Source organism: Macaca thibetana, chromosome 1 (genome assembly GCF_024542745.1).
Source record: "Macaca thibetana thibetana isolate TM-01 chromosome 1, ASM2454274v1, whole genome shotgun sequence".
NCBI lineage: Eukaryota > Metazoa > Chordata > Mammalia > Primates > Cercopithecidae > Macaca > Macaca thibetana.
In genome coordinates this window covers 52,755,560-52,781,914 of record NC_065578.1, presented here as the reverse complement: position 1 = coordinate 52,781,914, position 26,355 = coordinate 52,755,560, and the positions used below count along the sequence as shown (strand labels likewise).

General features: G+C 57.1%; 2 protein-coding genes across 2 annotated transcripts in view; one reads left to right on the top strand and one right to left on the bottom strand.

The window, feature by feature from the left end:
* MRPL37 (mitochondrial ribosomal protein L37) overlaps positions 1–26,355 on the bottom strand; it is a 911,410-nt gene that overhangs the window by 678,782 nt on the left and 206,273 nt on the right. The gene's annotated exons all lie outside the window — the stretch shown is intronic.
* The window catches only part of GLIS1 (GLIS family zinc finger 1), a 235,612-nt gene that overhangs the window by 196,291 nt on the left and 12,966 nt on the right, over positions 1–26,355 (top strand). Inside the window, exons 4-6 of the mRNA XM_050802872.1 lie at positions 15,543–15,704; positions 20,729–20,839; positions 24,835–24,967. Coding sequence (XP_050658829.1) covers positions 15,543–15,704; positions 20,729–20,839; positions 24,835–24,967 — 406 coding nt within the window. The remainder of the gene's footprint in view (positions 1–15,542; positions 15,705–20,728; positions 20,840–24,834; positions 24,968–26,355) is intronic.

Genomic DNA, 26,355 nt, shown 5'->3' with positions numbered 1-26,355 from the left:
GTGTAAAATATAAAGCAATAAGTATAATATGTAAAGAAGTAGAAAGTAGAGAGTGAAATGTAAAGAAAAAAGGAAAAGGTATCCCTAACTACACCACTCAGAAATAACCACTGTTTAATATTTTGGAGTATTTTTCCAGGCTGCTCTCTGTGTATATAATTATACTCTTTACTAAAATGGAATCATACTATACTTACTGTTTGGGTACTTGATTTTTTCACTAACAGTGTATTTTGTGTGTCTGGCTATGAGCAGTTAGCTGAGTGAATGAGTGAGTGAGGAAATGAATGAATGACTGGTGAATGACTGAATGAAGGCATGACAGTCTGCCCCATGATGCCGCTGGACAGGTCAGGCTTTAGGGACTCTGCCCAGACTGCCTTCCCGAGGAGCCAGGAGCCTGTGTCTACCCCATCGGGCCCCCTGTCCTTGGGGTCCATGGACTGCAGTGTCTCTGCATGGGGTTGCAGGTAGTGTAGACCGTGTTACAGCCGTCTTGATGCTGACTCCGCAGAGCCCTGGGAGGGTGATACTCTACTGTCATTACCTCCCTGGCAATGCCGACAAATTAGGGTATTAGGTGGTTTTCACAGAATTTGAGGGGAATCAGGATTTGAACACAGGTCTGGATGACTCTTGAGCACTCTGTTCCCCAAAATGAGCACACAGGAGCAGGAAGAACCTGCCCTAAGGATCCAGGGGCCTGCAAAACACTGGGGGCAGGGGAAGCCTTGGGGAGCCTTGCCCTCTCTGGGCTGCCTTGGTGTCCCCACCCACAACATGAGGTCCTTGGAGGTTCGGCCAGTACTGACATTGTGTGGGGCTTGGGTTCCCACGCAGCCCAGCCCAGCCACTTGCATTTACCCCTGGGCTGAGGTGAACCCAGAGAGGCTTTGAGCCCAGGACCTGCCCCAAAGCCCAGAACCTCACAAAGAAGCCAGTGTTGGAACTGAGCCTGACTTGAGGGAATTCTAGACTGAGGGAACAGCATATATAAAAACACACAGATATGAAGTTCTGATGGCCCAAGTGGTCAGTGTAACAGGAGCCTGGAGAGGGACCAGGGAGCTCGGGGAGCCAACTACAGCTGGAGGGTCCCCAGAGGTCAGTCGGCGAGATGCTGGAAGTGCTGGGCTGAGGGTAGTATCCTGAAGGCAGTGGAGCCACCCATAGGGTTTGGGAGTGGCAAGGGGAGGCTTGCAATTTAGGGGTCTCCCTGCTGCAGGGGAGATGATGGATCTGGGAGCAATGGCCAGCGTAGAGGTTGGGAGCCAGGAAAGAGAGTGTCAGGATGCACATGTACCTGGTGCTGCCCTGGCAAGTGAGCAGCCCAAAGGCCTCACTGTGTCCCGGGGGCCGGACCACACCCTGGCTCCCAACCTTCCCCTTCTCTGCAGCTGAGCTGTGGGCTCCTCTCTCAGTCCTCAGCCCTGTTGGCAACCCCGGGGTCCTGACTGGGCCCAAGTGCAATGCAGTGATTTATTTTCTGTAAATTATTGGTGCCCAAGTCATAGCTGAGCGGCTCAGCACAATGGCATCCTTTTCTTTTTGTCCTCCTTAATTTTAGAAGCCAAAGCTAAATGTTTTAATTTTATATTATTCCTGACATAATGCTAATGAGTTCCAGGCGTCCCTCTGAGTCGGGTGGCGCAGCTCAGCTGAGCCAGGCATCTGGGCTGGGCCGCGCGCCCCAGAATGATTTCTCCCGCCACCCCTTGGTTCTCCCTGGAGCGCCTCACAGCGCGCTTCTCCTCAGGGGCCCCTTCCTGCTCTCCCATGTGGATGTAACTTTTTTCAGTTGGCACGGTCCTCTCTTGCAAGTGGTGACCACGGGGTGTTTCTCCCGTGCCCCTTGGTCAATAGAGGGAAGGCTCATGGGAGAGCCAGACGACCTGCCGGGCCAGCAGATAGCCACTTCCCTCTCAGACCCCTGGGACGTCCCAGATGCAGGTGAGGGGTGGGTGACCTCCCCGACACCCTTCCAGAACTTTCCAACCTGTTTTGAGCCAAACAGCTAGTGATTTGGGGTTTTAAGAGAGACCAGCGCGCTTGTTGCAGTGGCTGTTATTGCTAGCACTATTTTCTGGTGACATGGAAACGTTTAGTCCTTTGTTTCTAGTCATTTCTTCCCCATGGGCCAGTGTTTCCTAAATCAATAGACCACTTTGCTTTCGACTTAATGCAGCATAAGCACAGGGGCTAGGGCTTTGGTATCAGACAGCCCTGGGCTCATTCCTCAGCCCTGGCTCCATTCCCACTGCTGCTCTCACTCCTCAGGGGCCCTGGGCTCAGGCCCTCTGGGAGCATCTGTCTCCTCATCTAGGAAAGGTAATTACGGTGGCATCTTCTGTCTAGAGCACTCCGGAGGTTAAACAAGGCAGTCCACCGAAAGGGCAGCATGGCCTGACTTGAGGGTGCCCATCAGTGGCAGTTTTCCTCCCTTTCCCTGTGTCCACCTCCCCATGAGGGAGGACCGTGTCCCCATGACGGAGGACCACGTCCCCGTAAGGGAGGACCGCTAGTGCTCTCTATTTTACTTATGTCACGTCCAAACCTGAAGTCCACAAACTGGAGTGAGAAAGAGAAAGAAACAGTAACTTTAAATGTTCCTTTCACTCCCTTCCTATCCTGAGCCCCCACATGCTGGGTAGCAAATCTCTGGCAGTTCACAGATCACTGCGCATCTTCTCTCATAGTTGCATGCAAATTCTGGGGTTTGGGGGCTTACAGTGAGCCAAGGGGCCCGTAGAGTCATTTATCACATTGACACCTGCTGAATCATCCTGCCCTATCTTTGGCCAGAATCTACTTGTCCCTGTCCATCTAAAGGCTGCCTCAGGGCCAGCCCAGACTCAATGTCTTCTCCATAGTGCTGGGATGAGACCTCCCTGAGACAGCCAGAGTCCTACCTGGATGCCCCAGGTGGCCTGGGCCTTGCTGGGCGCAGCCCTGCTTCAAGTCCCACAGACTTAGCTAGTGGTGCTGTCAGCACCCCCAGGGCATAGCCCCAGGGGTGAAGGGGCAGAGCTCAGGACCTCACAGCTTTTAGGGATCCATGCCATGTACATGCGTCTGGCTTCCCTCCAATGTCCCTGTCCCAGCTGGAGCATCGTTTGGGGATGGAAGTACAGGAAGCTTTGCTCTTTCCTCATCACGAGGTCTCTCCCAGCCCCCACTAATTTGGGAGGTGTCTGCTGAGCAGCCAGTCACCTCCCCACCCGCCCGACACTTCCCTCAAGGTTCATTTGTTTGTTGCTTGGTTCTTTCATTCATTAACAGATGTTCATGAACACCCACTCTGTTCCAGCCCCTGTGCTGGGCACTCTGTGATGGGTTTATGGTGGAAACATCATTTGAAATATTAACTGCCTGTGACTCATCCATGTCCAGAGTTCTTTCCGTTCGGCCCTGCGGCCTGGGATTTTGAAACCCAAAAGCCAGGAATTTGCTCCTGTCTGCTCTGCTTTCTGCTAAGTCATCTCCTTCCCCCGGCGCTTGAGTAGAGGTGCAGTGCTATTCCACATGGACCCCTTTGACAGATGAAAACTGAGGACCATCAGGGAAGGGGATATCCTCAGGGTTCGTGGCCCAGAGGGCTCCTCTGGCTGAGTCTGCTGGGCACCTGCTTATAACCAGATGTCGCTGTGGACAGTGGGGCATTTGGGGAGGAGGCAGCAGCTTGCAACTGCTGAGAAGCCGAGTGAGCCCTTGAACAGAGGCCTCTGTGCCAAGACTGTGGCCCTCCCACTTCCTCAGCTCTGGTGAGTGATCACCCAGGTGCCGTCATCACTGGCCGCAGGCGGAGCTGTGGGTTACAGACCTGTGCACCAGGCACCTTCCTCACCAAACTCCCCCAGCTGCAGGATGAACAGACCAAGCCTCAGACCCCCAGAGAGTTTCCTTCACCACCTGGTGCCTCAGTTTACCCATCTCAAAAGCCGCAGCTCCATCCTGCCTCTCACAGGGCTGCCGTGATGCTGGTGGGAACAGGGAAGCGAAGGGCTTTGCAGATGGAGGCACTTGGCCACCAGATGGGTTTGCCTCTGTTCCCAGCTTCTCCTTCCCTCCCTGGTTGGTTTCCTTTGGTTTGTGTGTGTGTGACTGGTTTCCTGCTGTAATTCACCTCCCTTCCCTAACTTGAGTTGCGTGTGCAGGGCTGATGTCCTGGGTCTAGGCAATCACCATTGTTTTTCCATCTACTTTTACTAAGCGCCCACTGTGAGTCCAGGCACTGGGCTGGACCAGCGCAAGAGGGTATGATGTGAGCCACTAGGCCTCATGCACATATGGTCCTGAGACGCCAGCACAGGGCCAGCCCACCTTGGGGCCTCTTGGTCGATCACGTGGGTGGCTGGGTGGGTGTGGGAAGGACCAAGGCAGGTTAGCCTGGCCTGTTGATACCACTGGCCCCAGGTGGCAGGCCCAGCCCAATTTAGAACCATGGGCTGTTCCCTGAAGATCTCCTGAAGGTAACCTTAGGAACCATGTTGCACCGTCCCAGCAGCCCTGATGAGTATACGTCATCCGGCTCTGTCCCTGAGTGTCTGGGACAGGAGGCTCACCGTCTCTCCTGGTAGAGCTTATCCTGCTACTAAGCAGAGTCCTCTCGGTGGCCTCCCACCCCCAACTCTCTCAGGTTCCTGTGGCTCCAGGAGCTACACACCAGTGGATCTTCTCAGCCCAGCTCCCACCCCCACGCTCTTCACCAGCCTGGTGCTGAACACTGTCCCCTCACAAGGTGGGGGTCTGGGGCCTCATGGGACATTTCTGGTGGGGTCTGAGCCTCAGGTACACACTGGCAGGTTCTTTCCACCCACTCAAGACGGGGAGCTTTGCCTGTGGCACATGTGTGACAATTCTGGATGACCTGACACTGGGTTTTCTTTCAGGCAGTGGGTGGAGAATCTCTGGCCTCTGCACTCCCCAGGCAGCCCCAGATGTATGTTGTGCAGTGCTGGCCATGGATGCGCCTATCACCTGTACCATCGCCCCACTGCCCCATCCTGTGCAGGCGGTCCCTGGTGGGCAGGCAGCTCGGGGTGAAACTCAGGAAAGGGAGGTGGCTGGGCCGAGGTCACGCAGAGCCAGGGCTGGACTCCGGTCTCAGACCCAGGTGTTGCTCACCACCCCTCCCCTGCTGTTTCTTCTTGCACCTTGGGAGAGGATCCCAAAAGGGGACTAACGTTCCCGAGCACCCGTCCTGTGCCCAGTACCAAGGCCACACCCTGGTGTTCACCACAGGAGGACACCTCATTTGCAAGTAGAACACTGAGGCTCACAGGGAGAGGAGGAAGCACCTGGGCCCCAGGCCATCTCTGGGGGAGGGAGGCCCCTGCTGAGGCCATGGGGTGAGTTTGTCTGCAGGGAGGGTTGAGGCTGGAGGCCTGGAGAGACCCTTTTATTCACTGTGGCCTCTTCTCCCTCCTGAAGCCGCGCTCACAGCCTAACCCCCAGGGCTATGGTGAGACGCTGCACCCACCTAAAAAGAATCCCCCCAGCAAATGGGAACATGCTCCCCTCCATGGCTTGGCTGTGTGGGTGGGGTGGGCTGGGTGAGGCTCACCGCTGGGGCCTTGTGTCTGCCTCTCTCCTTCCCAGGGCCGAGCTCTGAGAGAAGTGCGCGATGCTTGAACGGTAGGAGAGTGGTGAGGGACCTGCGGCAGTCCTGGCCGCAGCACCGGGATGACAGTGAGAGAATTGGGAAGGCCTCAGGCTTGAGCCAAGTCTAGAGCGACAGGGAGGACTGGCCAGTGAACAGGGACACCTTGAGCAGAGGATGCAGCATGGGCAAAGGCCTGGAGGCGGGAAGGTGTGGCCTGTGGCTGCAGCGTGGGGAGGGGAAGGAGACATTGGGCTAGAGAGGCCAGCAGGGATCTCTCAGGCTATGCATGCTGTCCCCAAGGCCAGGCCAGGCCAGCCACCATGCAGAGGTCAGGAGGCGCAGTGGACCCAGCCCCTCAGTGGACCCCGCACCCACATCCATATTCCAGGTAGCCAGTTTCTGCGTGTGCTGTGCTACGTGTGGGGCAGTGTGTCGGTGTGGCTGGTGGGTGGGGGTTAGTACGTTTGTGAATGTGGCAGGTCTGGGGCTTGGGTATATGTGTGAACGTGTATGTCCTGGCCTGTGTGTTTTTGCTATGAGTCACGGGGTGTAAACATGGTTTATGTGTATGATGTGTAGTGTGTGTGGGGGTGGGGGGATGTATGCAGTGTGGTATGTGTGTTTGTGGTGTGGTGTATATTGGTGTGGTACGTGTGTGGGGGAGGTATGGTGTGTATGTGTGTTGGGGGTGTGCTGGGATGTGTGTTATTGTGTGTGTGGTGTGCATTCACGTGCCATGGAGTGTGTGTGTGGTGTGATATGTGTGGGTGTGTTATGTGGTATATATGTGGGAGTATGGTATGTGTGGGTGAATCGGGGTGTGTGTGTTTGGCTGTAGTATGTGTGTGAGGGAGTTTCTGGGTCTCGGGGGGGGTGTGTGTGTGTGAATCAGTGTGTGTGTGTTGGTGTCCTGGGGCTCTGTCTCTGACGTGTGGCTTGGTTGGAAGGAGAGGTGTTCACATCAGAGTGAGTGAGTATCCGCATTTCTGGGCCTGTGGCTGGTGGCTTGGTGTACGTGTGTCAGTCATTCTACGCTGTGTGCTCTCTGCAGAGCCCTGGCCCCTGGCAGAGCCTCTTTCCTCATTCCAGGCAATGTCTAACCACAGCTCAGCACTGGGAGAGCCCCTGGATCCCACCTGTCCACTTGGGCCCCAAGAAAAGCTGACTCAGCTTCCCCTGCATCTCCTACTTTTGGGGGTTCCACATGCCCTGGAAGGGTGGCCCTCTTGATCCTCACTGGCCAGCCACATTTCCAGGAGCCCTCTCAACTGCACTGCTGGGAACAGGAACCCATTTCTTGCCCAGACAGGGTCTTTTGCTGGAGAAGAGCCCAGCCCAGAGCTGTCAGTGTGTTCCTGTGAGGAAGGGTCAGGGTGTCTGCAGCCCCCACCCCCTCAGCCTTGAGATCCTCCTCCCAAGGACAGGCTCCCAGAAGGAGGTGTATGGTCCCTCTGTCCCATTCTCCCTTGCCTTACTGTGTGCCCCCAGCCCTCCCTGGCCTCCAGCTCCTCTAGGTGCTTATGAAGGCCCAGTGAGCAAATGGTCTCGCCTCTCATGGTAGTGCTTGGTCATGGCTACCTGCGACCAGAGTGTGCCCAGGGCACAGACCTCCGCACTGGAGGTGAACCCAGGCTCCATCCCATGAGTGAGCACTGGGACTCTGGCACTTCACCCAAACTCAGTTTCTAGCTCTGTAACAATAGGGGTTGCAGGATTAGTGAGATGGTGTTTAGGGAGAGCTTGGCCCAGTCCTGGGCACGTGGTCAGTGTGATAGCTGCTGTTCTGGTCATTTCTCCGCACATGCCCCCACTTTCCATTCATGTGTGTAGGTGGCACCGCATCCCCAAAGACCAGACCCTTGAGGGCCTCATGGTCCAGATCAAAGAGCCTGGGCCAGTGCTCTCCAGCCTCACCCCCAGGAACCTCCTCCCGTCTGTCCTTTCCCTTCTTGACTCAACCTCCCCCCAGAGGACTGGCAAAGCCCCAAACTCTGAGGAGACCCTGGGGGAGCCCCACAGGGGAGCACAGGACAGTAACCTCAGGCCAGCCAGCGGCCCCTCCCAGAGTGCAGGAGTGAGGAGTGGCCCTCAGTGCCCAGATCGCTGGCCTTTAGAGCTGGCCAAACACAGGATTAGTTGACATCTTGGAGAAGGAGCTGGCACCGCATTTCCCACATCCACATCATTGTTGTAAAGTAACTTAAAAGTTTGTACAAAAATGAGAAGTTGATCCCTGAATGGCCTGCCAGACTTTTGTAACCCAATATATTTTACCCTTAAACCAGAGATGTGTTTATTTAGAAGCAAGTCACTGGCAAATGCTAAAACTGAAGGCATTTCCTCCCCTGCCCCCGTGCCATGCCCTGTTCCCCCAAACCTCCTCTTCACTCTCTGTGTCCAGATTCTTAGTTAGAGCATGAGAAACTGAACCCTGCCTCCTTTTTGGGCCATGCCAGCCACAGGCAGGAAACTTGACATTCATTAGACACCAACTACGTGCCAGTTCCTACGCTGGGCGTATTCCTTCATTTGCCAGCCGTTTGTGGTGGCCCCATTTTAGAGAAGAGAAAAACGAGGACAGAAATGAGATGTGACTAGCCCAGGTTCAGGCTCCCGGTGGTGCAGCCCAGCACAAACCTCTGTCTGCGTGACTTGGTTTGCAGCACTTTGGTTTGCGGCACGGTGTCACCAACTCACATGTGAAACAGGGCCCTTGGTTCTTCCCCAGGGCCAGAGGGAGAGAAATGCCATCACCCAGTGCCAGCGGCATGCCAGGCACTGCACTGGGGCTCCCCTGCATGCTCTTAGCCCGTCCACAGATGCATAAAAGGCTCTGAGTGCGGCTTGCTGAGGAAGGTGGACCCACCCTGCGATTCGAACGTCTGAGCCGGTGCCCAGCAGATCCTGGGCTTCAGCCCTCCCCATCCCCCAGCCACAGCTTGAGGGGTCCCTGGGCTTGGCCCAGAGGCGAGGATGCCACCCCCTCCCTGGCTGCTGGGATGGCTCCCCTCTGTCTCTCATCTCCTGCCCTCTGCTCTATGAGCTGCACGCAGCGGTAATGGATTGCAGTGGACATTTTTCAATTAGGTTCTGATTTTCCCCTGCCTGTCACTATAAAACTCCAGATGGTCTGGGGCTTCATGGTTCCCGGGGTATTTTCCCCGTTTTTTTAATCTTCTGTTGTAACACGCCCCACATGTGGGAATTGGGCCTTTCAAGGCTGTTCTGTGGATCAGCTGGTACTTTCTTCTCCACTGTGCCACCTGGTTTTCCTTTCTGCATGGAGGCATCCACTGTGGGCATCCTCTCTTCCCAGCGTCAGCTCTGGGGCTGGGCCCGGGCCTGGCTTTGCCGCGGGAATGGAACCTGTGACGCCTGGTTTGAAATGACAGTAACAGCTCCCGAGACAGAGCTTGTGTTTCTGGTGCTTTAGGTAGGAGTCCCTGAGGCAGTGGCCAGATGGTTAAGGACACATACAGACCCGTCAGCCAGACCCGAGGGCAGATTCCTGCTCTGTCACTGACTGGCTGTGTGACCTGGAGCCAGTGACATCCACCTTCTGAGCCTGAGTTTCTTCTTCTGCAGAGTGGGTTGGGAAGTAGCTTCCCCGGCAGGGCACGTTGTCTGCATTAAATGAAACACACACAGCACCTGGCCCACGGTAGGTGTCAGAGAGGGTGTTACCCAGTCACTTCTATCATTCTGAATTCACCCCAACTTCATCTTCAAATATATTTTACTGTTTGTGTATTTTGGGGTAAATAAGAAAAACCTAACCACCTATCCTCACATTTTTCAAGATTGTTAGACATGCCTGCTTTTCCTTTTCCCCATCCTGGGTACCCCCTGCCCTCAGTATCACCTTCTCCGTTCCCATGGTATGGGAGCCTTTCCTTCTGGCCAGATCAGTCTGTTGTGTATTTGGTTATTTGAGCCAGGGTGTTTCAAATCCGCCCTCAACAAAAGGTGCACATAACATTCTCTGCGTGGACAGACGGTGTCAGAGCGCTGATGCCTCTGCACACAGTGCTTCACAGAGCCCCCACAGTGTGCCCCTTCTTATGTCTGAGGTATCTGGTCTCTGATGTGAAATGAGCTCACCCTGATTCATTGGGTCGGGAAACGTGGAGGCCAGCTTTGCACCCAGGCTGATCTGAAGCTAAAATGCAGTGGTGTGGGTATGGGGGTTGGAGGGTACAGATGCCACCAAGCCAGCACCAAGCCACCAGACCATGCTGGCCAGAATGCCAGGGTGAGGATCTGTACATGTCAAGGCACTGGGGAGCCATGCAGGGTTTGAGCAGGGAGGGACACAGAGCTATGGGCTTAAGTCTTCTTTCCAGATAGATCATGGAAATGGGTTGGGAGGGGAGGGAACATGTTCCTAGCTCAAGCATCCAGGTAGAAGGTGGGAGGTCAGGGGCCCCACACCCACCCAGCCACCCACCATGAGGGATGGAGAGGCCCCAAGGTGGGCTGGCCCTGTGCCGGCAACTCAGGGCCATATGTGCTTGAGGCCTAGGCGCCCATGTTGCACCCTCTGGCACTAGTCCAGCCCAGTTCCTGGACTCACGGTGGGTGCTTAGTAAAGGTAGATGGAAGAAGCAGTGACAGCTCAGACCCAGGACATCAGTCCTGCATGACCTGGGGTGGTCCAGCCAGTAGAAGTCGCACCAGAGTCCCTCAAGTGAAGAGCCTGTGTCGCATCAGTCATTGCATGGGGTGGCTTCTGTGAAGTCTTTGGGATCAAAAATCCCCAAACTTGCCTGCTCCAGAAGGAACCACTACCCCATGTGTTTGAATGAAGGGAGCCCCCAAAACTCCCATTTCTTCTTTCACCTCTCCTCTCCCTGCTCCCCTTCCTTCTCTGCTCAACAGATTCTTAACTGTTTCCAGAACATACCCTACCTCTTCCAGCTTCCCTGCTTTTGTTGTTCATGCTTTGCCCTCTCCCTGGAATGCTTTTCCTGGCTCTGTGTTTCTAGCCCCTGCCTGGGCATCAGGGCTGAGCTCCTCTGTGAAGGCCTTTGTAGCTCCCCAGCCTCTGCCAGCCAGAAGCCCCCGGGTCAGCCCCTTCCTAGGGCTCTGAACACATTCCAGTGTGTTTGGAGCTGTGGGTCTTTGATGCCCTTGGGTCTCAGCTCCCAGCACACTGCCAGGCACACAGAGGGGCAGCTGAGCGAGACAGGAGGATAAGAACCTGTGTGCTCAAAGAGGAGAGGATGAGTGAGTGACTCCCAGAAGTGTGCGAGTGGAAGGATGGGGGGTGCACAGTAGCAGGGTTGGGGTGGGTGGGTGGTAAGGTGGGAGTGGAAGGATGGGGTGCGCAGGTGGCTTTCAGGCCACAGGGCTTACCTCGTGTTGCAGGCACTTTTTTTCTTAGGAGAGATGGCAGTTCTGCCTGTGGCATAGCTCAGGTTCAGTGCCCCTGGCACAGGGGGAACAATGCCCCTCCCTGACCCCCCACAAAGAGGCACTCAGCCCTTGCAATGGGGGTCCAGTGTACCCTTGGACACTGGCAGCAGGAAGCAGGTGTCTGTCCAGGACATATGTACTGTAGAGACTGAAGCGACTAGGGTGTCAGGAAGGCCCTGCCCCAGTGGCACTCCCTGTGGTGCAGGCCCCATGGAATCATTACGATGCCCTCGGTCATGGTACCATTACTTTAAGGTAAGTTCTCCCTCCCCCTGAGAAACCAAGGTCCGAAGCCAGGGACGTCCTGGATGGCTGCATTTCTACTCTAACAAGCTCCATGCATCCATTCTGCAGCACCTGTGCCCCCACAACCCAGTGGTTCCCTCCCTGCAGTTCCCTCAGCCCTACACAGCCGGTGGATGGGGCCCCTTCAAGCCACGCCCACCCCAAAGGCTACCTTACACTCATTGGAGGCTGCTCCTGGGACCCAAAGAGTGCCCCCTGGGCTGGGTCTACACCAGGGTCCGTGTGTGTAACCCCTGTGTTGGCTGCACCCTGAGCGTCAGCTCCCCATCTGTCAGTGAGGATAGTAATATTTGCTTACTGGGTGGTGGAGAAGATAAGATGCCACATTTGTGACAGCACCAGGCCCAGCAGAACCAAGCACACAATAGGGACTGAACTGATGATCGCTCCCATCCCTCTCTCTGTGCCTGTGTTGTCCCCATCTGTGCAGTTGTTGACTAGGAAGGACCACAGGGACCTTGGCAGGCAGCTGCAGGCAGAGCCCATAAGCCCTCAAGGCCCCTGGCGTGTCTGGGATGCTGGTCCTCGTGGGGCATGACTCTGGCTCTGCCAGGGGTGCCTACAGCATCCTCATCCCAGACCAGTCCTGACGGGGTAGTGCCCCTTCATCTGCTGCTATCTCTGTTTCCACCTGGAGGGATGGGCCACTCCCATCGGGGCATCCGGGGCAGCTGCTTATTATACCCCAGCCTGCGGCTCAGCTCTGGAGAGTTCCAGGGGGCGGGAAGTAGGACAAGGCTGGGCCAACATACATGGGCACAGCACGGGCATCAGTGCACATGCACATATCGAAGTACCTTCCTGCACACTGGGGTGAGAGGGTGTACTCACAGGGGTGCGTGGACCACATGCCCAGCAACCCCCATATCATGCTTCTATCCCACCCTTTGCCCCATGATTGAGATGCCAGCGCTGCCTTCAAGGAACTCTCAAACTCTCAGCCTGGGGGCATGGGGAGAAGGCCATGGCTGTGCAGGGAAAACCTACCCCACAAGCTCACGGGTGTCACAGAGAAGGGAGTGGGGAAGGTTGAGGAAGGCGTCTCAGAGGGAGTGCTTAAGCAACAGGAGTAGATGTTTGCTAAATGAGCAAATAAAGGAAAGACATTCCAGGCCTAGGGAATGGCTGAAGCAAAGGCCTGAGGGTGTGGAAATTCCTGACAGAATTCAGGACTCTTCAGACACAGTCTCACTCCTGCAGATCACGTGTGGAGCGTCTGCATGGGAGAGGCAGTTGGGTCCATGTTGGAAAACCATGAACACCAAGCGGCAGATCCTGTGTTTGAAAAACGTATGCATTAGATTGTCAGAGAGTTGGAAGGGAAGGAGTCCCAGGAGGGGGACAGTCCGAACAGAGGCTGGGGGTAGGAGCAACTGTGCTGAGTGGAGGGTTAGCCAAGGCAGGAATACACAGACCTTGGGGAGAAGATGATGTACTGATCCAGCACTCTCCCCCAGTCGGGAAAATGATGCAGCCCGGAGGGTTATTGCCCTCTGCTGCAGATACCTCCCCACCCTGCATGGGCCAGAGAGGAACAAAGGCACGAGCTGGATGCCGAGAGGAAGCCCGGTCTCTAGCCCGGGCTCCCCCATCTCACGTTGGGATGAGCTTGGCACAAGGCCATTGCAGGGGAGCAAGGGAGGTGGCTTGCGGCCTATTTACTGCCCAAACAGGATTCCCTTCTGGTTTGGATGCATGGAAAAGGCACAACATCTGGAAGTAGGAAGCAGAACAGCCTCTAAAACCCAGCTGTGGACGGCTCGCCTTGGACTCACCCCAGCAGAGCATGGCCCTGAGTTGTGGCTGGGCTTCCAGGGGACAGGCGTGGAGGAAGCTGTCCCAGGACCATCATTGTCTCTTGTGTCACTTGTGTCTTTCATGTCTGTCTGAGCAGCTGTCCCCTGGCCTGTGCTCCATCTGCCACCTCTGCCCTGGATGGGGCCTTGGTGACCCTCATCTAGAACTGCTACAATTGCCGTCTTCCTTTCTCCTTCCCCAGTCCCCACTTGTCACCTCAGCCAGAGGGGTCTTCCTAGAGCACATATCTGACCTTGTCCTTTCCCTTCTTTAGGAGAAGGGTCTCCACTGTCCCCAAGGTGGAGTCCAGGCTCACTGGCCTGGCATTTGAGTTCCCGCTATTTGGCCTCTGAGCTCCCTGCAGACTCCTTGCCAGTAGAGCCCAGCCCACCCGCAGCATGATGAACCCCACATCAACCGCTCAGGGGTCTTCACAGGGAATCTGTACCCTTTTCATGCTTTGGTGCCTCCCAGCCTGCCCTTCCTTGACCTTCAGTGTGAGTCACCCCACTATCTTCTTTGGATCTGTTGGTCGCAGTTCAGGGCCCAGGCCGGGCCAGAGACTGAATGAGGCGAATGCATCAGTGTTGGGGTAACTGCCTGCCTGTGTCTCCACACTGCTGCATGTCTATCTAAGCTCGCTACAGTCAGCAAGCCTGTGGAAGCATCTCGCGGCCCCCTGGCTGGCTTAGGCATCTCCTCTGCGTGGCCACAGCCCCTGTGTTTCCCTCCATGACAGCTCAACCGCGTCGCTTTATGATGGTGTGTATGTGTGCGTCTCCCGCATGGGCTCTATACACCCAGAGGGCAGGACCCGTGTCTGAGTTCTGTCTGCATTTTGGTACTCACCGTAGACTGGAGCCAGTCTGTCCCAGTGAACAGCCTCACACCAGAAATTACTCGATGTGCTGAACAGCCTTGAGCCAAGGCCATGAAAATCAGCCAGGTGGACCACAGGGTCTGAAATGAGCCCACACCCAGGCACCCAACCAGCTCCTCCCCTACTCCCCGCAGATGAGCCCCAGAGAAAGGAGGCTTTGGGAGCAGGCTTTGGGAGCACCAGTCCTCGGGTAACATGGCTGCTCCCAGCTCATCCTGGGCCACCTGCTGCTGGGAGCCCATGCTGGCCCCTGGTTCCAAGGGGCGGGCTCCCATGGGCCCTAATCTGGGTTAGGTGCTCATGGTTGGCTGTTCAGCCCTGGAGGAAATCCATGGCTCATGAGAGGGGCCAGCCTCCTCTGGTCCCTTCCTCCTCAAGAGTCACCTGCCCTAGGAAGGCAGCAGGCATAGCAGAACCACTTGGCCTTTGGCATCAGACTTGGCCTAAGCCCTGTCATTGCCATGTCACAGCCCTATGACCTTGGGCAGGTCACTTGACCACATGAAGCCTCCATCTCTGAGATGGGGACATTAATGCCATATACTTCACAGCTATTGTGTGTCCAACACCCAGCACCACACCTGGATGTAGCAGGCGCCCATCAGCGCTGGTCCCCTCTCCCACCCATGCAAGCACGTGGCCAGAACATCAGCCTGTCTGGGACAGGGACAGATGGGGAGAAGCCAGAAGGAGCAGCTCATCACACGGAAGGACCAGAGGCTGCTGCCTCCGCTGGGCAGCATTTGAGCTGACTTTGAAGGCTGAGGGAGGTTGGTGGGTGGCTGTGAAAGAGTGACTTGAACGAACAAAGGCTGGAAATTTTCTGGCCAACTCCCCATGTTGATCTAGGGCATGGGCTGGGCCTAAAGAGAGGTGTGGAGGGCAGTATATGATCACAGAGCCACAGGATCTATGAAGGGCCCTTCAGTTTACAAATGTGGCTCTTGTTCTGACAGCAGTTAGCATCGACTCTGTGCTCCAGACTGACAAACCCTGCCACATTCAGTGTCCTACCCCCTGGGGCCCTCATGTCAGCCTTGAGTAGTGGCCACATAGTCTCAAGCTTGAAAACAAGGAAACAAGGCACAGAGGGGTCCAGAGTACTGCCCAAAGCCTCTCTGGAACAGAGCCCGATTCAGATCCAGGCTGTGGGTCCGTCCATATTTCAGCTCTCTGTGCTGGGACACGTGCCTGCCCTCAGAGTCCTGATTCCATGATGTGCTGTGGTCAGGGCAGTGCATCGTTTCCAGATGGCCCTGGAGAGGGGAGCCTTTCAGGTCCAGAACTGGAAAGGCCACTTTCTTCTCCAGCCCTCGTGCCCCATTTCTAAGTCGGGGTGCTGTTTTTCCGGACTCACCAGGTGTTTCCAGATAAGGCCTGGGTCCTGAGCACTTCACAGGCGGCTGATCCGGAGCTTCCAGAGGCTCAGGCAGGATGGGAGGGGCAGGGGTGCTAGGGCCCGGCAGACCTAGGGGGTTAGTTTCCATGCAGGGGTGGGGTGTCCAGCGGGCTGGGAGTTCCCCTCACCAGCCTCTCCTGCAGTTTGAAGGCTGCAGCAAGGCCTTCTCACGGCTGGAGAACCTCAAGATACACCTGAGGAGCCACACAGGCGAGAAGCCGTACCTGTGCCAGCACCCGGGCTGCCAGAAGGCCTTCAGCAACTCCAGCGACCGCGCCAAGCACCAGCGCACCCACCTAGACACGGTAGGCCCGGCAGGCAGAGGCCCAGGGCGGGGTGGAGGACGGCTGCGCACTTGCCACTCATTCAGTGCAGAGACCCTGCCTCCCTGCCTTACCCTTTAGCGCCGCTGATGTTCGGGGCAGGATGATGCTTGGCAGGGCAGTGGGTCGGATGGCGTCCTCTGCATTCTACAATGTTTAGCAGTTATCCCTGGCCTCTCTTCACTAGAGAGGAGGCGATGTTCCCACTCCCAGTCGCAACAACCAAAACTCTCTGATGCCAAATGTCCCCAGGGTTGAGGGGAGGCAAACCTGCCCCAGTTAAGAAGCACTGCTTTGGCCTATGGGTACCAGCCTGGGAACCAGAGCCGTGCACAGCCTCATGGAGGGAGCACACTCACCTTCCTGTGTCCCCTGCCTGGAACCTGTCAGCCACGCCCAGAGCAGATTGCTCCCTGCTCTTCCCATCCCCTCCGTAGACATAGGTCAGAGACTCTCCAGGGCAGTCCTTTGTCCCTTGAGCCCTGCAGGCGAGCAGCAGAGGTGGGCAGTGCCTAAGACTCCAGGCTCCTGCGGGTGACCCAGGCCTCCAGATACTGGCTCCCTTCCCACCTCCCTTCCCTTGTTTGCGCCAGGCGTAGATAACGGCAGCTTTATTCCAGTGTCTGCCCAGGCAGCCCTCCGTGTGTCGTTAATAGAGTGCTTCCTAAAACTTCACCCGCAGGATCTCGTACGGACCCCGCGCTCTAGGCAGGGGCAGTCACTAAGCCATTTGACAGATTAGGGAAGCGGGACACCTGAGGCCAGTGTCTGCTCACCATCGCACAGCTGGATGGTGGCAGAGCTGACTCAGACCAGGGCCTTACACTAGACCCTGGGTGAGGAGCACGTGCCCCAGGAGGATCCCAGCCCCCATGTGCCGCAGGAGACTGGGGTCTGCGGCAGAGCCATGTCCAGGCCCCAGGCTGGCTTCTCTATGCTTCCTGCAGGTGTTTGGGGAACTCTGTGGGTCAGGGGCTGGGGGATTTGGGTAGATGCCCCTCAGCCCATCCAGTTCACAGATGAGGAGGAAACGGGCCTAGGAGGGCAGCTGACCCCTCCAGAGTAAGTTGGAGGCCATGAGACAGCAGAGGTCAGAGCTGAAAGGGCACTTGCAGGCCTCTGATGCCAGCCATGTACCTTAGAGCCGGGAAAACCGAGACCCAGAAGATTCAGTGCACAGAAAACAGCAGGGAAGCAATATTCCTGGGGGCAGGCCAGGCCCTGCAGGGGACACTCTGCACATCCGGCCCCACAGTCTCACACATACTGCCCCCAGTTTCATCCTGGTGATCAGCCAAGATGGGGCCCATTATCCCCGTTTCATAAATTGAGACTCAGAGAGACTGAGCCCTCTGCCCTGTCCACAGCAAGTGTGTGGCAGAGCTGGGATGCAAACCCGGCTGCGCCACGCCGAGTCCAGTGCTCTCTGCTGGAAAAGCTGATGTGGAAGCCATCTTGGGGGATGCAGCAGAGCAGAGGGGTAAGGGTGGCAAGGAAGGGCCCCGTCCCCAACCTGAACCCAGCTCTCCTCCCCTTCTCAGCTTCATTGTCACAGGCTGTGCCGCGGACATGAAGTGAGGAGCGGCACTAGCAAATCTCCCTGCCTTTGTCACCTTTTCAGCCCAAGGGGCCCGTGGCACCCTGGCTCAGGCCCTGAGAGGCACACTCTGTACCCCAGCACCCCCAGTTATATCTCCCAGAGGCTACAAGCTAGCGCTGACAGTGCCAGGCCTCCCTGCACCGTTTCCCCACCCTCCCATGCCTCTCGGGCCACCTTCCCTGTCCCTCCTCCTTCCTCCCTCCCTCCTTACTGCATTTCCTGGACCCAGCCCCAAAGCAACAGGCCTCTGGCCCCCACTTGGTGTGTGAACAGAGCCCCAAGGCCTCGGTCAGGCCAGGCCCAGAGTGAGCCCGCAGGCTTATCTCAGGCCTTCGTCTCCCCAAGAGGTCCCAGGGAGGCCTGGGAAGTGCAGACACCAAGCCCAGCACCCCACTTGGATCTAGCCCCCCACATAAACACCGCAGGCAGCTCTGTGTTGCTAGTTTGCTACCCCAGCACCCGCCCCTAGAGGCCCCTTGGGTCAGGCCCCTTGCAGGGCAGGGCCTTGCTTTCCAGAGGGGACCAGCTATGTCCCCAGCTCCCCTCTGGCATTGTAGAATGTGGGATTCTCTCCATGGGCGGGAAAGTTTCTCAGAACAGACAGAGAGGACCAGACCAGGGTTGTGATCGTGGCCCTGCCTCCGGGTCCTGGAGGTCTGAGGAAAGCCCCTGGCCTCCCTGGGCTTCCTGAGAGGTAAAATCCCTGCTTCAGAGAGAGAGGGAGGTCAGCTGAGGCAGCAGGTGTGAGGCCCCACACATAGACTGGGCAGCCTTCCCCTGTCTGTCCTCTTACTGACTGGGTGCTGACCACATCCTGCCGTGTCCCAGGCTCTCAGTATGGGGCTCGAGTCCTGACTGCACAGATCCCCTGAGCAGATTCAAATAAGCCGCTGTCCTGCACGGGGCCTCAGCTTCCCCATCGGGATGATTCTCTTTCCCCTGCCCATTTCACTGGACCATTCGAGGCCACCGAGCAGAGGAGGCATTCTAACAGAGGCCTGCACACGCTCCCTTCCTCTCCCAGCTGTGGGATCTTGGGCAAAATATAGGCCTCAGTTTCTTCTTCTGCAAAGCAGGAGGAGTGTCTTGGGTGGGTGTGGGCTCAGGGAGATGGTGGATGGCGGGTGCTCAGCACCGGGCCTGCACAGGGGAGCGCTCCCAGCAGAGCTGGCCTTTAAGTGCAGACGGGCAGGGGCTCCGCATGGCAGACACGGAGCAGACACGGAGCGTCCTCATTACAGACAGAGGGAGGCCGCCCAGCGCTGCAGCCCACATGGCGATTCCAGGCGGGGCTTGGCTGCTGGCTGGGGACGGCCACAGGGTTTCCTGAGGGCTCGCGGGTCTGAAGAATGTTCTACACACGTCAGGCCCTGGAAAAACAAACACAGAGATGGGCCTTGCCGCCCGTTTCCAGGCGAATGCGCCTGCAGACACAGAGCCGGCTTGTTTGCTTTTAGACGAAAGCGAGTGGATTTGTATCAGCATCCCCAAGGGACAGTCCTGGGGCCGGCTCAGGGACAGGGCAGGGCCGTGTGTGTGCCCGGGCACGTGTGGACGCACGTGTGTGTGGTGCGTGGGTGTGTATGGCATGGTGTGTATGTGGTGTGTGGTGGTGGTGGTGGGGTGTGTGTGTGTGTGTGTGTGTGTGTGTGTGTGTGTATGGTGTGTGAGAGAGGGAGCCTACCTCTGGGGTGGGGCAGGCTGGGGGCAGCAGGGGCCGTCCGCAGCAGGCCTCCGCTCTCCCTCCCAGGCCAACCCCAGCAAGCTTCTCACTGCTGTCTCTCTCTTTTTGCTCTCCTCCGTTTCTTTAATCTGGCAACTCTCCGTGGCAGCACCAAGGTATGGTCATCTCTTTCTGCTTCCTCCCCTTCATGAGGTCCCAGGGCCATGGGTACCTCTCCCTGGGTCCGAGGTTGGCCCAGCCTCTCCTCAGTCCAGCAGGGGCAAAGCTGCCTTGAGGTTCTGGGGGCAGTTCCACGTGGGTGTGTCTGGCAGGACATGGCAGTCCCTGGTACTCACTCTGAGAGGTGTCATTTTCTCCAATCCTTCTCCTATCCCCTGCAGTACCAGCAGGGCAGAAGCTTCTGAGAGAACAGAAGCACTAGACATGTCCACAAAGGGAAGCCTTGTGAGCTTCAAGCCCCAGCAGCAGCCCGAATCCTCAAGCAGGGTCCTGTGGAAGCCCTGGGAGAGATCAGGATTCAATTAGAGCCATGCGTCCCCTGCCCCGGGTCACTCAGACCTGGGATGAGTCAGAGAGGTCCCTCCCTGGCTGAGAAGAGGGACCCTGAGCAAGCCCAGCACAGAGGTTGGACAGCGCTTAGGGGGACACTCTGGCCTGGGAAGGGGGTGGAAGATGCGAGGAGGGCTTGGAGAGGAGGTGATGTGGCTGTGGGAGAGCTGAGGAGGTGCCCACGGTGGGAGGTGTAGGGCCTATAGTGCCAGGAGATGGCCTGTAGAGCACCAGGGAGCCACCAAGGGGTTTCAAAGGCAAGAGCGGGTCTGTGAGAAAGCCCTTCCCCTCTGGCTGTGAGTGTGTGGGGAGCCCGAGGCCTGGAGGCAGGGTGGGGCCGGGGCAGGAATTCAGGAGGGGCAGTGGGGATGGATTTGGGGTCCACTTCTTATATTCTGGGTGAGCCATGGGGGCCTGAGGGGAAGAGACTTGTCTACTCCCCATGCGCAGGGCACAGCCCCCAGCCTGGCCAGCCCCCCAGCCTTCCCAGACTCCCCAGCCTCCCCAGCCCCCCAGCCTCCCCACCTCCCCAGCCTCCCCACCTCCCCAGTGCCCCAGCCCCCCCAGCCCCCCACCTGCCCAGTCTCACCAGACTCCCCAGCCCTATGGTCTCTGAGATCCAGCCGTGCTTCCAGCCTCTCACAGCTGTTGGCAGGAGGACCTGGGTTTCTTTGGCCCCGAGAGCAGTCCGGTGCCTCTGCACCTACCTGCAAGGTGCGGCCAGTGCCCCCTAGCCTGGCCCTGTGTGGGTGCCCCCTTCCCCGCTCCTCCTCCCCATCTGCAGAGCAGCCATCCCACTGCACTCCCTGTCTGTTTGAAGCTTACTTGCAGCTGTGGGGGTCCAAAGAGTGGACTTGGCTCAGAGCCAGGGTCCGACCTGGAAGAACCCTTAGACCTCAGATGGCCCCATTTTTCAGAGAAGATGAGTGGGACTCCGAGAGGAGAGGCAACTGACCTGAGGTCCCAGGATGGTGGTGCAATGAAGACACAAACCCCCTGCTTCGCTCCCAGGCCAGGCACCTTCCCCATAGCTGGGCCGGGCTGGCTGAGGCAGAGCACTCTTGGCCTGCAGCCAGCCCCTCGCCTGGTCACCTCCCCACAGCAGGTCACACAAAGGCCCGTGGCCTGTAGGGATGGGCCTCACTCACCCCACCCGTGCCGCCCATGTTACAGAAGCCGTACGCCTGTCAGATCCCTGGCTGCTCCAAGCGCTACACAGACCCCAGCTCCCTCCGCAAGCATGTCAAGGCCCATTCCGCCAAAGAGCAGCAGGTGCGTAAGAAGGTAAGCCAGCCCTCCTCATCTGGCCCCTCCCGCCTCGCAGCTGCCTGCACCGCATCAGGCCAGGTGCCCACCCTCGACACGTGCATCTGCCCACCCATTCGCCTTGTATGCCACTGTTTGTCCATCCATTCGTCCGTCCGTCTGTCCGTCCACTTCCCACCTGCCCTGAGTGTCTCTGCTGACCCACAGCTGGCCCTTTACCACCCACAGACTGCCCACCAGCTCCTCGCCCCATGCGTCTGTGCACCCCCGACAGCTTGTGTGGTAAACACATGATGTCCTGCCTTGTGCCGGGCACAGAAGATGCAGAAATGTAAAAGCACAGCCCCACTTTCAGTGGCCTGGCAGGCGAGGGCAGACACAAAGAGATGATTCCACCTCATGTCATTAAGATGGTGAGAGAGTTGTGCAGAGAAAAGCCAGGGCACAGATGAGGGGGCCTTAGCTCCTCTGGGTGGGAGCAGGAAGGTCCATGGAGGAAGTGGCATCAGGCGTGGGTGCAGTGTTTAGGGGTGCGAGCATGGAGTGGGCCCGCCGGGCTCGCCTCCGCTGGCTGTGTACCCAGGCATGTGCCTTTGGGCTTCAGGTTCCTCAGCCATCAGAGGGGACAACAAAGGACTTGCTTTAGACAGCTGTGGTCAAGAGTAAATGATGGTTTATGCTGAGGGTTTAGAACTGTACCTGGCACAAATTTAAAAGTTCACAACAGAAATTGGTGTATGTGTTCACTGGTCTTGAGGAAGGACTAAGTGTTTGGCTGGTGAATTCAGAAGAACGCTCCCCAGAGTGACTGGCACTGAGCAAGGGCTGAAGCCTGACGCCTGCTGTGTGCGGGACCAGTGGGCACTCCTCTCCCAGGGCTGAGCAGCACAGTGAGGAGAGGTGGTGTGGGCCGGGCTATGTCCAGGGCACAGTGGGCGCCATTGAGGGCTGTTAAGCAGAGCAGGGACATGGCATCTCGAGAGGTGACCCTGAGGGCCATGTAGAAAATGGGTTGGGGATGCTGTTTTGGACAAGCCGTGTGTGAGTTCCTGAGGGACTGGGCCATGGCAGGAGGGACAGGACTGCAGCTGGGGGCAGAGCCCACCTGGCGGGGTTAACTCACACCTGCACTCCTATGGAATTCTGGGGCCAGGGTATGAAGGTTCTTAAGTGCCAGGGAGGGTGTGGGGGTGAAAGAAACACCAGGGGCCAACTTGGGGACACTAGCATGACAGAGGAGGACAGAGTGGGAAGATCACATTTATTGGTTCAAGCAGATTTACAGAGCACCTACTGTGTTGCAAGCATTGTTCTGTGAACTGTGGACACAGCCGGGAATGAAACAGAACAGAGGCCTGCAGGCTGGAGGAAGCAGCTGCCTCAGGCCCTGGGATAGGGAGACAGCGATGGGGTGCTGGGAGCAAGCGGCCTCAGTGGGAAAGAGGATGGGAGGGGACAGCCAGGCTTGGGAAGTTGGTCTCCAGCCTGCAGGCAGTGGGGAGCATTGGAAGCTGTGGAGCAGAGAGGGATGTGGTCAAAGCCTGCGCCATGAACTTTCTGGTGAAACATCACCTCCAGGTTCCCTGAGGAAGGAGGGGATGTGCTTTAGCCCAGGTGCCTCTGCACCTCAGGCACTGTTCCTGGGGCTTCATATCCTGTATCTCATTTAGCCCTCACTATAACCCTAGCTCCCCAGCCACTCAGGAGGGTGAGGTGGGAGGATCACTTGAGCCCAGGAGCTGGACTGCACAACAGCCTGAGCGACAGAGCAAGACTGTCTCAAAAAAAAGAAAAAGAAAGAAAGAAAGCACAACCGTAGGTGTGGGCACTGTTTTTAATTCCCATTTTATTTCATTTTTAGAAACAAAGTCTCACTCTGTCATCCAGGCTGGAGTACAGTGGCATGATCATGGCTCATGGCAGCCTCCAATTCCTGGGCTCGAGTGATCCTCCTACCTCAGCCTCCTGAGTAGCTGGGACTAGAGGCATGCTCCACTGCTCCTGGCTTTTTTTTTTTTTTTTTTTTTTTAGTATTTTTTTGTAGAGACAGAGGTTTCACTTTGTTGTCCAGACTGGTTTCAAACTCCTGACTTCAAGCAATCCTCCCACTTTGGCCTCCCAAAATGTGGGGACTAGAGTCATGAAACACTCATTTTAGAGATGGAGAAACTAAGGCTCAGAAAGTTAACAAACCAGCCCAGCATCATGCACCCCAGAAGTGCCAGAGCCAGGATCCATCCCAGACCTGTCTGCTTCCAGGGCCTGAGCTCCGTTCACTGCTCTCAGGTTGAGGGCCTGAGTGGGGACAGGGAATGGCCCAGGCTCCAGTAGGCTGGAGCGCCACGCCCGGGAGGCTTCTGTCCCAGGCAGACCACAATCCTGTCCTGGCTTTCCCAGGCCCCATGCTTGGCTCGCACTGAGCCCCTGGGGACTTGGGGCCACAGATCTGCAAACTTTCCAACAATAAGCATCCATTAAGAGCCATCAGGGATGATGTATCTTTCTGGGTATTATGACAAGTCCTTGGCAGCCCTGCTGCGTTTCAGAGAGAATTAGAAATGCTTTTCTTCCTTAATTCTCCTCTCCTGCTGCTCCTAATCCGATCGACATTGCGGTCTACAAGAACATGCCTTGGCTCTCTTTTGCCAGAAACTTAATTTACATGGAAAACAGCTGCTGGGTCAGGAAGCCGAGAGCCCATCTCGAGGCTGGGCACGCCTTCTCCAAGCCTGGGCCTGGCCCTGCTGGCCTGGGAGGGCAGAAAAGCTCTCAGCTGCTGTGTGATGTGGGGCAGGGCTCTCACCTTCTCTGGGTCTGTTTTGTCCTGGAGAAGATGAGCATTTGGATGAGCCAAGCTTTCAGATTTCTCTGAGAGAAGCGCCCTTCCCATCCAGGTGCCTGCCCCAGTCATCGCCCAGTGTCCTGAAGGCCTCACCCTGTTCCCATTCTGGCTCTGGAAGATGTTCTGAGGTGACTATCTGGGAACAGCCAAGGGTTGTTGGCCAAAGATTTGCTTGGGTTACTGGGTGCACTCCAGCCTAGGCTTGCCCTTAGCCAAGGGACCTCAAGTCCATATACGGATCCATCGTGCCCATGACGGGGTGACCAGATGGGGCTCGGCCAGCTGGAGCTCAGCCAGCCCTACCACAGCACTTCCAAAGCATGCCCCCAGCCATCGCCTCATTACTGCTTATGGCCTGGGGTGAGGCGTGACTGTTGCTGCTTATTACAGGCTGGGTAGGCAAGACCCAAAGAGGTTGTGCTATTTGTCCAGCATTACACAGGGAGTAAGAAGAGGTGGGATGGGATCCGAGCCCAGCTCTTCATCCCTAGCCCTGAACTATTTCCACTGAACCTTGTACTAAGAAGGAAGGAAGGAAGAGCTGGGGCGGGGTTGGGGGAGGCTGACTGCACATCTATTGCGCTTTACTCCTACCGTGTCCGTTCACCGGCGTGGCTGCACAGAATGCACCTGTAGACCTCAGCTACCCATGGGAGGCCCCACTGCTGCACTTTGCCACCATTCTGTGTATGTGTTGAGGCCCAACCTGCCACAGGCTGCTCCCAGCAATGACTGAGTGTGGCAGGCCTAGCAGGGACACTGAGGCAGAGCCTTCCTAAGAGGCGCTGGACTCCCTGACATCCAGCAGACCTTGACTGCTGAGGACTCCCTGAGTCCCTGTCCTGGAGGCTCTCGCCTGACCCCTTCTCCCTGCCTCCCTCTCTCAGTCCCTGGGCTCTCCCAGCCCGTCCAGTTCACAGATGGCACATCTCCCATTTAAATCCTTGCATGTTGAATCCCATCGTGGCATCTGCTTCTCAAAGGACCTGGACTAACACCATCTTCACGATGGACACAGTCAGCCCATTTCACAGATGGGGAACTGAGGCACAGTGAAGGGAAGGGTCTTGCCCTGGGGCTGCAGTCCTTTCTGCCCTGTCCCCTAACGGGAGGGTTGCTGGTGGGCAGGGGTCTCACACTAACACCTCCTTTCCCTCTGCTTGCTCCCCAGCTGCACGCAGGCCCTGACGCGGAGGCCGACGTCCTGACCGAGTGTCTGGCCCTGCAGCAGCTCCACGCGTCCACACAGCTGGCTGCCAGCGACGGCAAGGGTGGCTGTGGCCTGGGCCAGGAGCTGCTCCCAGGTACGTGTGCGGGGAGGCGGGGCCAGGGGCATAGCCCAGGAGGGGCCTTTCTCTGCCCACAGTCAAGGACAAGTGATGCTCAGTGGGCCGCCCACATGGGCTTGACTTGTTGTAGGCACTCACTCATCTGGACTCGGCTGCCTCTGCCTCTGGCTCCCTACTTCCAATCCATCTTCTCCCTGCGGCTCCTCTAACTAGGCGGACGTTCCTTCCCATTCTTCTGTGGTTCCCCATTGCTCAGAGCATGAAGCCCTCACCCCTCTCAGCCTGGCCTTCAAGGGGTGTGGGGCCTGGGTCCTCCTGGCAGCCTCTTGCCTCCTCCTCGGCGTGTTGGATGCAGTTCCCTGAACACTCTCTGCTCCTGCTCCCACCACCTCTGGGCACTGTCTACACCCAGCCAGCCCTCTTCTCCCACCCTTCATGAAGGTAGCTCCTGCCCTTCCTTCAGGACCCACCTCCTTGCCCCCTCCTCCAGGAAGTCTTCCTGTGGGCTTCGCTCTGCCCCAGTGCTGAGCACTCTGAGCTGTCACTCTGCTTCCCATCTGCCCATCTGTCTCCCCCACCAGACTGTGAGTTCCTCAAGGGAGGCCCATGGTCTGCCTCATTCTGGGGTCACCAGCACCCAGGATGGGGACATGTGCAGAGCCGGGCTGGGGGAACCCACGGCGCTGCCCCGAGCATCCTCAAGAGAGGCTCTGGTGCCCTTGCTGATGGTCCATGCTGCCAGGATCATCTGCAGGGAGGAACCGTCTTCAAGAAGAGCCCATTCTGCCCCTGGCCTTGACTCCTGCTCCAGAGGAGAAAACTGAGGCTCTGAGAGGATAGGAACTTAGCCCAAATCACTTCCAACTCATCGCTAAACTCTGTGGCCCAGAGATGGGGACCCCGGACCCCTGGGACTCTGCAGGCCCCTCCAACCAGACGGGTCCAGCTGAGGTGGCCTGTCTCTCCCTCCCAGCAGCTGTGGGGCAGGTCTCAGGCCACAGCAGGAATTCCTGGCTTTGAGGCTTGGGCATCCAGCCCAGATAAGGGCAGCATGGCCTTTGGATTCCATCTGACAGTACTTGTGCTCTACCCCCGACTCCCCTAAAGAAACCACAATATCAGAGCAGAAAGCTCTGCCCACCCGCTGGGATTTCTTGAATTACTCCAACCATTTTAAACATTTTTTATTTTCTAATTTTTTATTCTTTCCCCTCAATGTTGAAGTAGCAACAGATTTAAAAATATATCAAAGCACTTGCCAAACAGCCTCAGGAAGAAAAGCCTTTTAGCCTTTCTCATGGGTCCCCCTTTCCAGGGGTCTGTGCTCAGGCAGGTCCACGAGGGTGAGGACACAGGCGGATGGGTGCCTGGGGGAGGGTCTATACCCTCCTCACGTCTAGCTA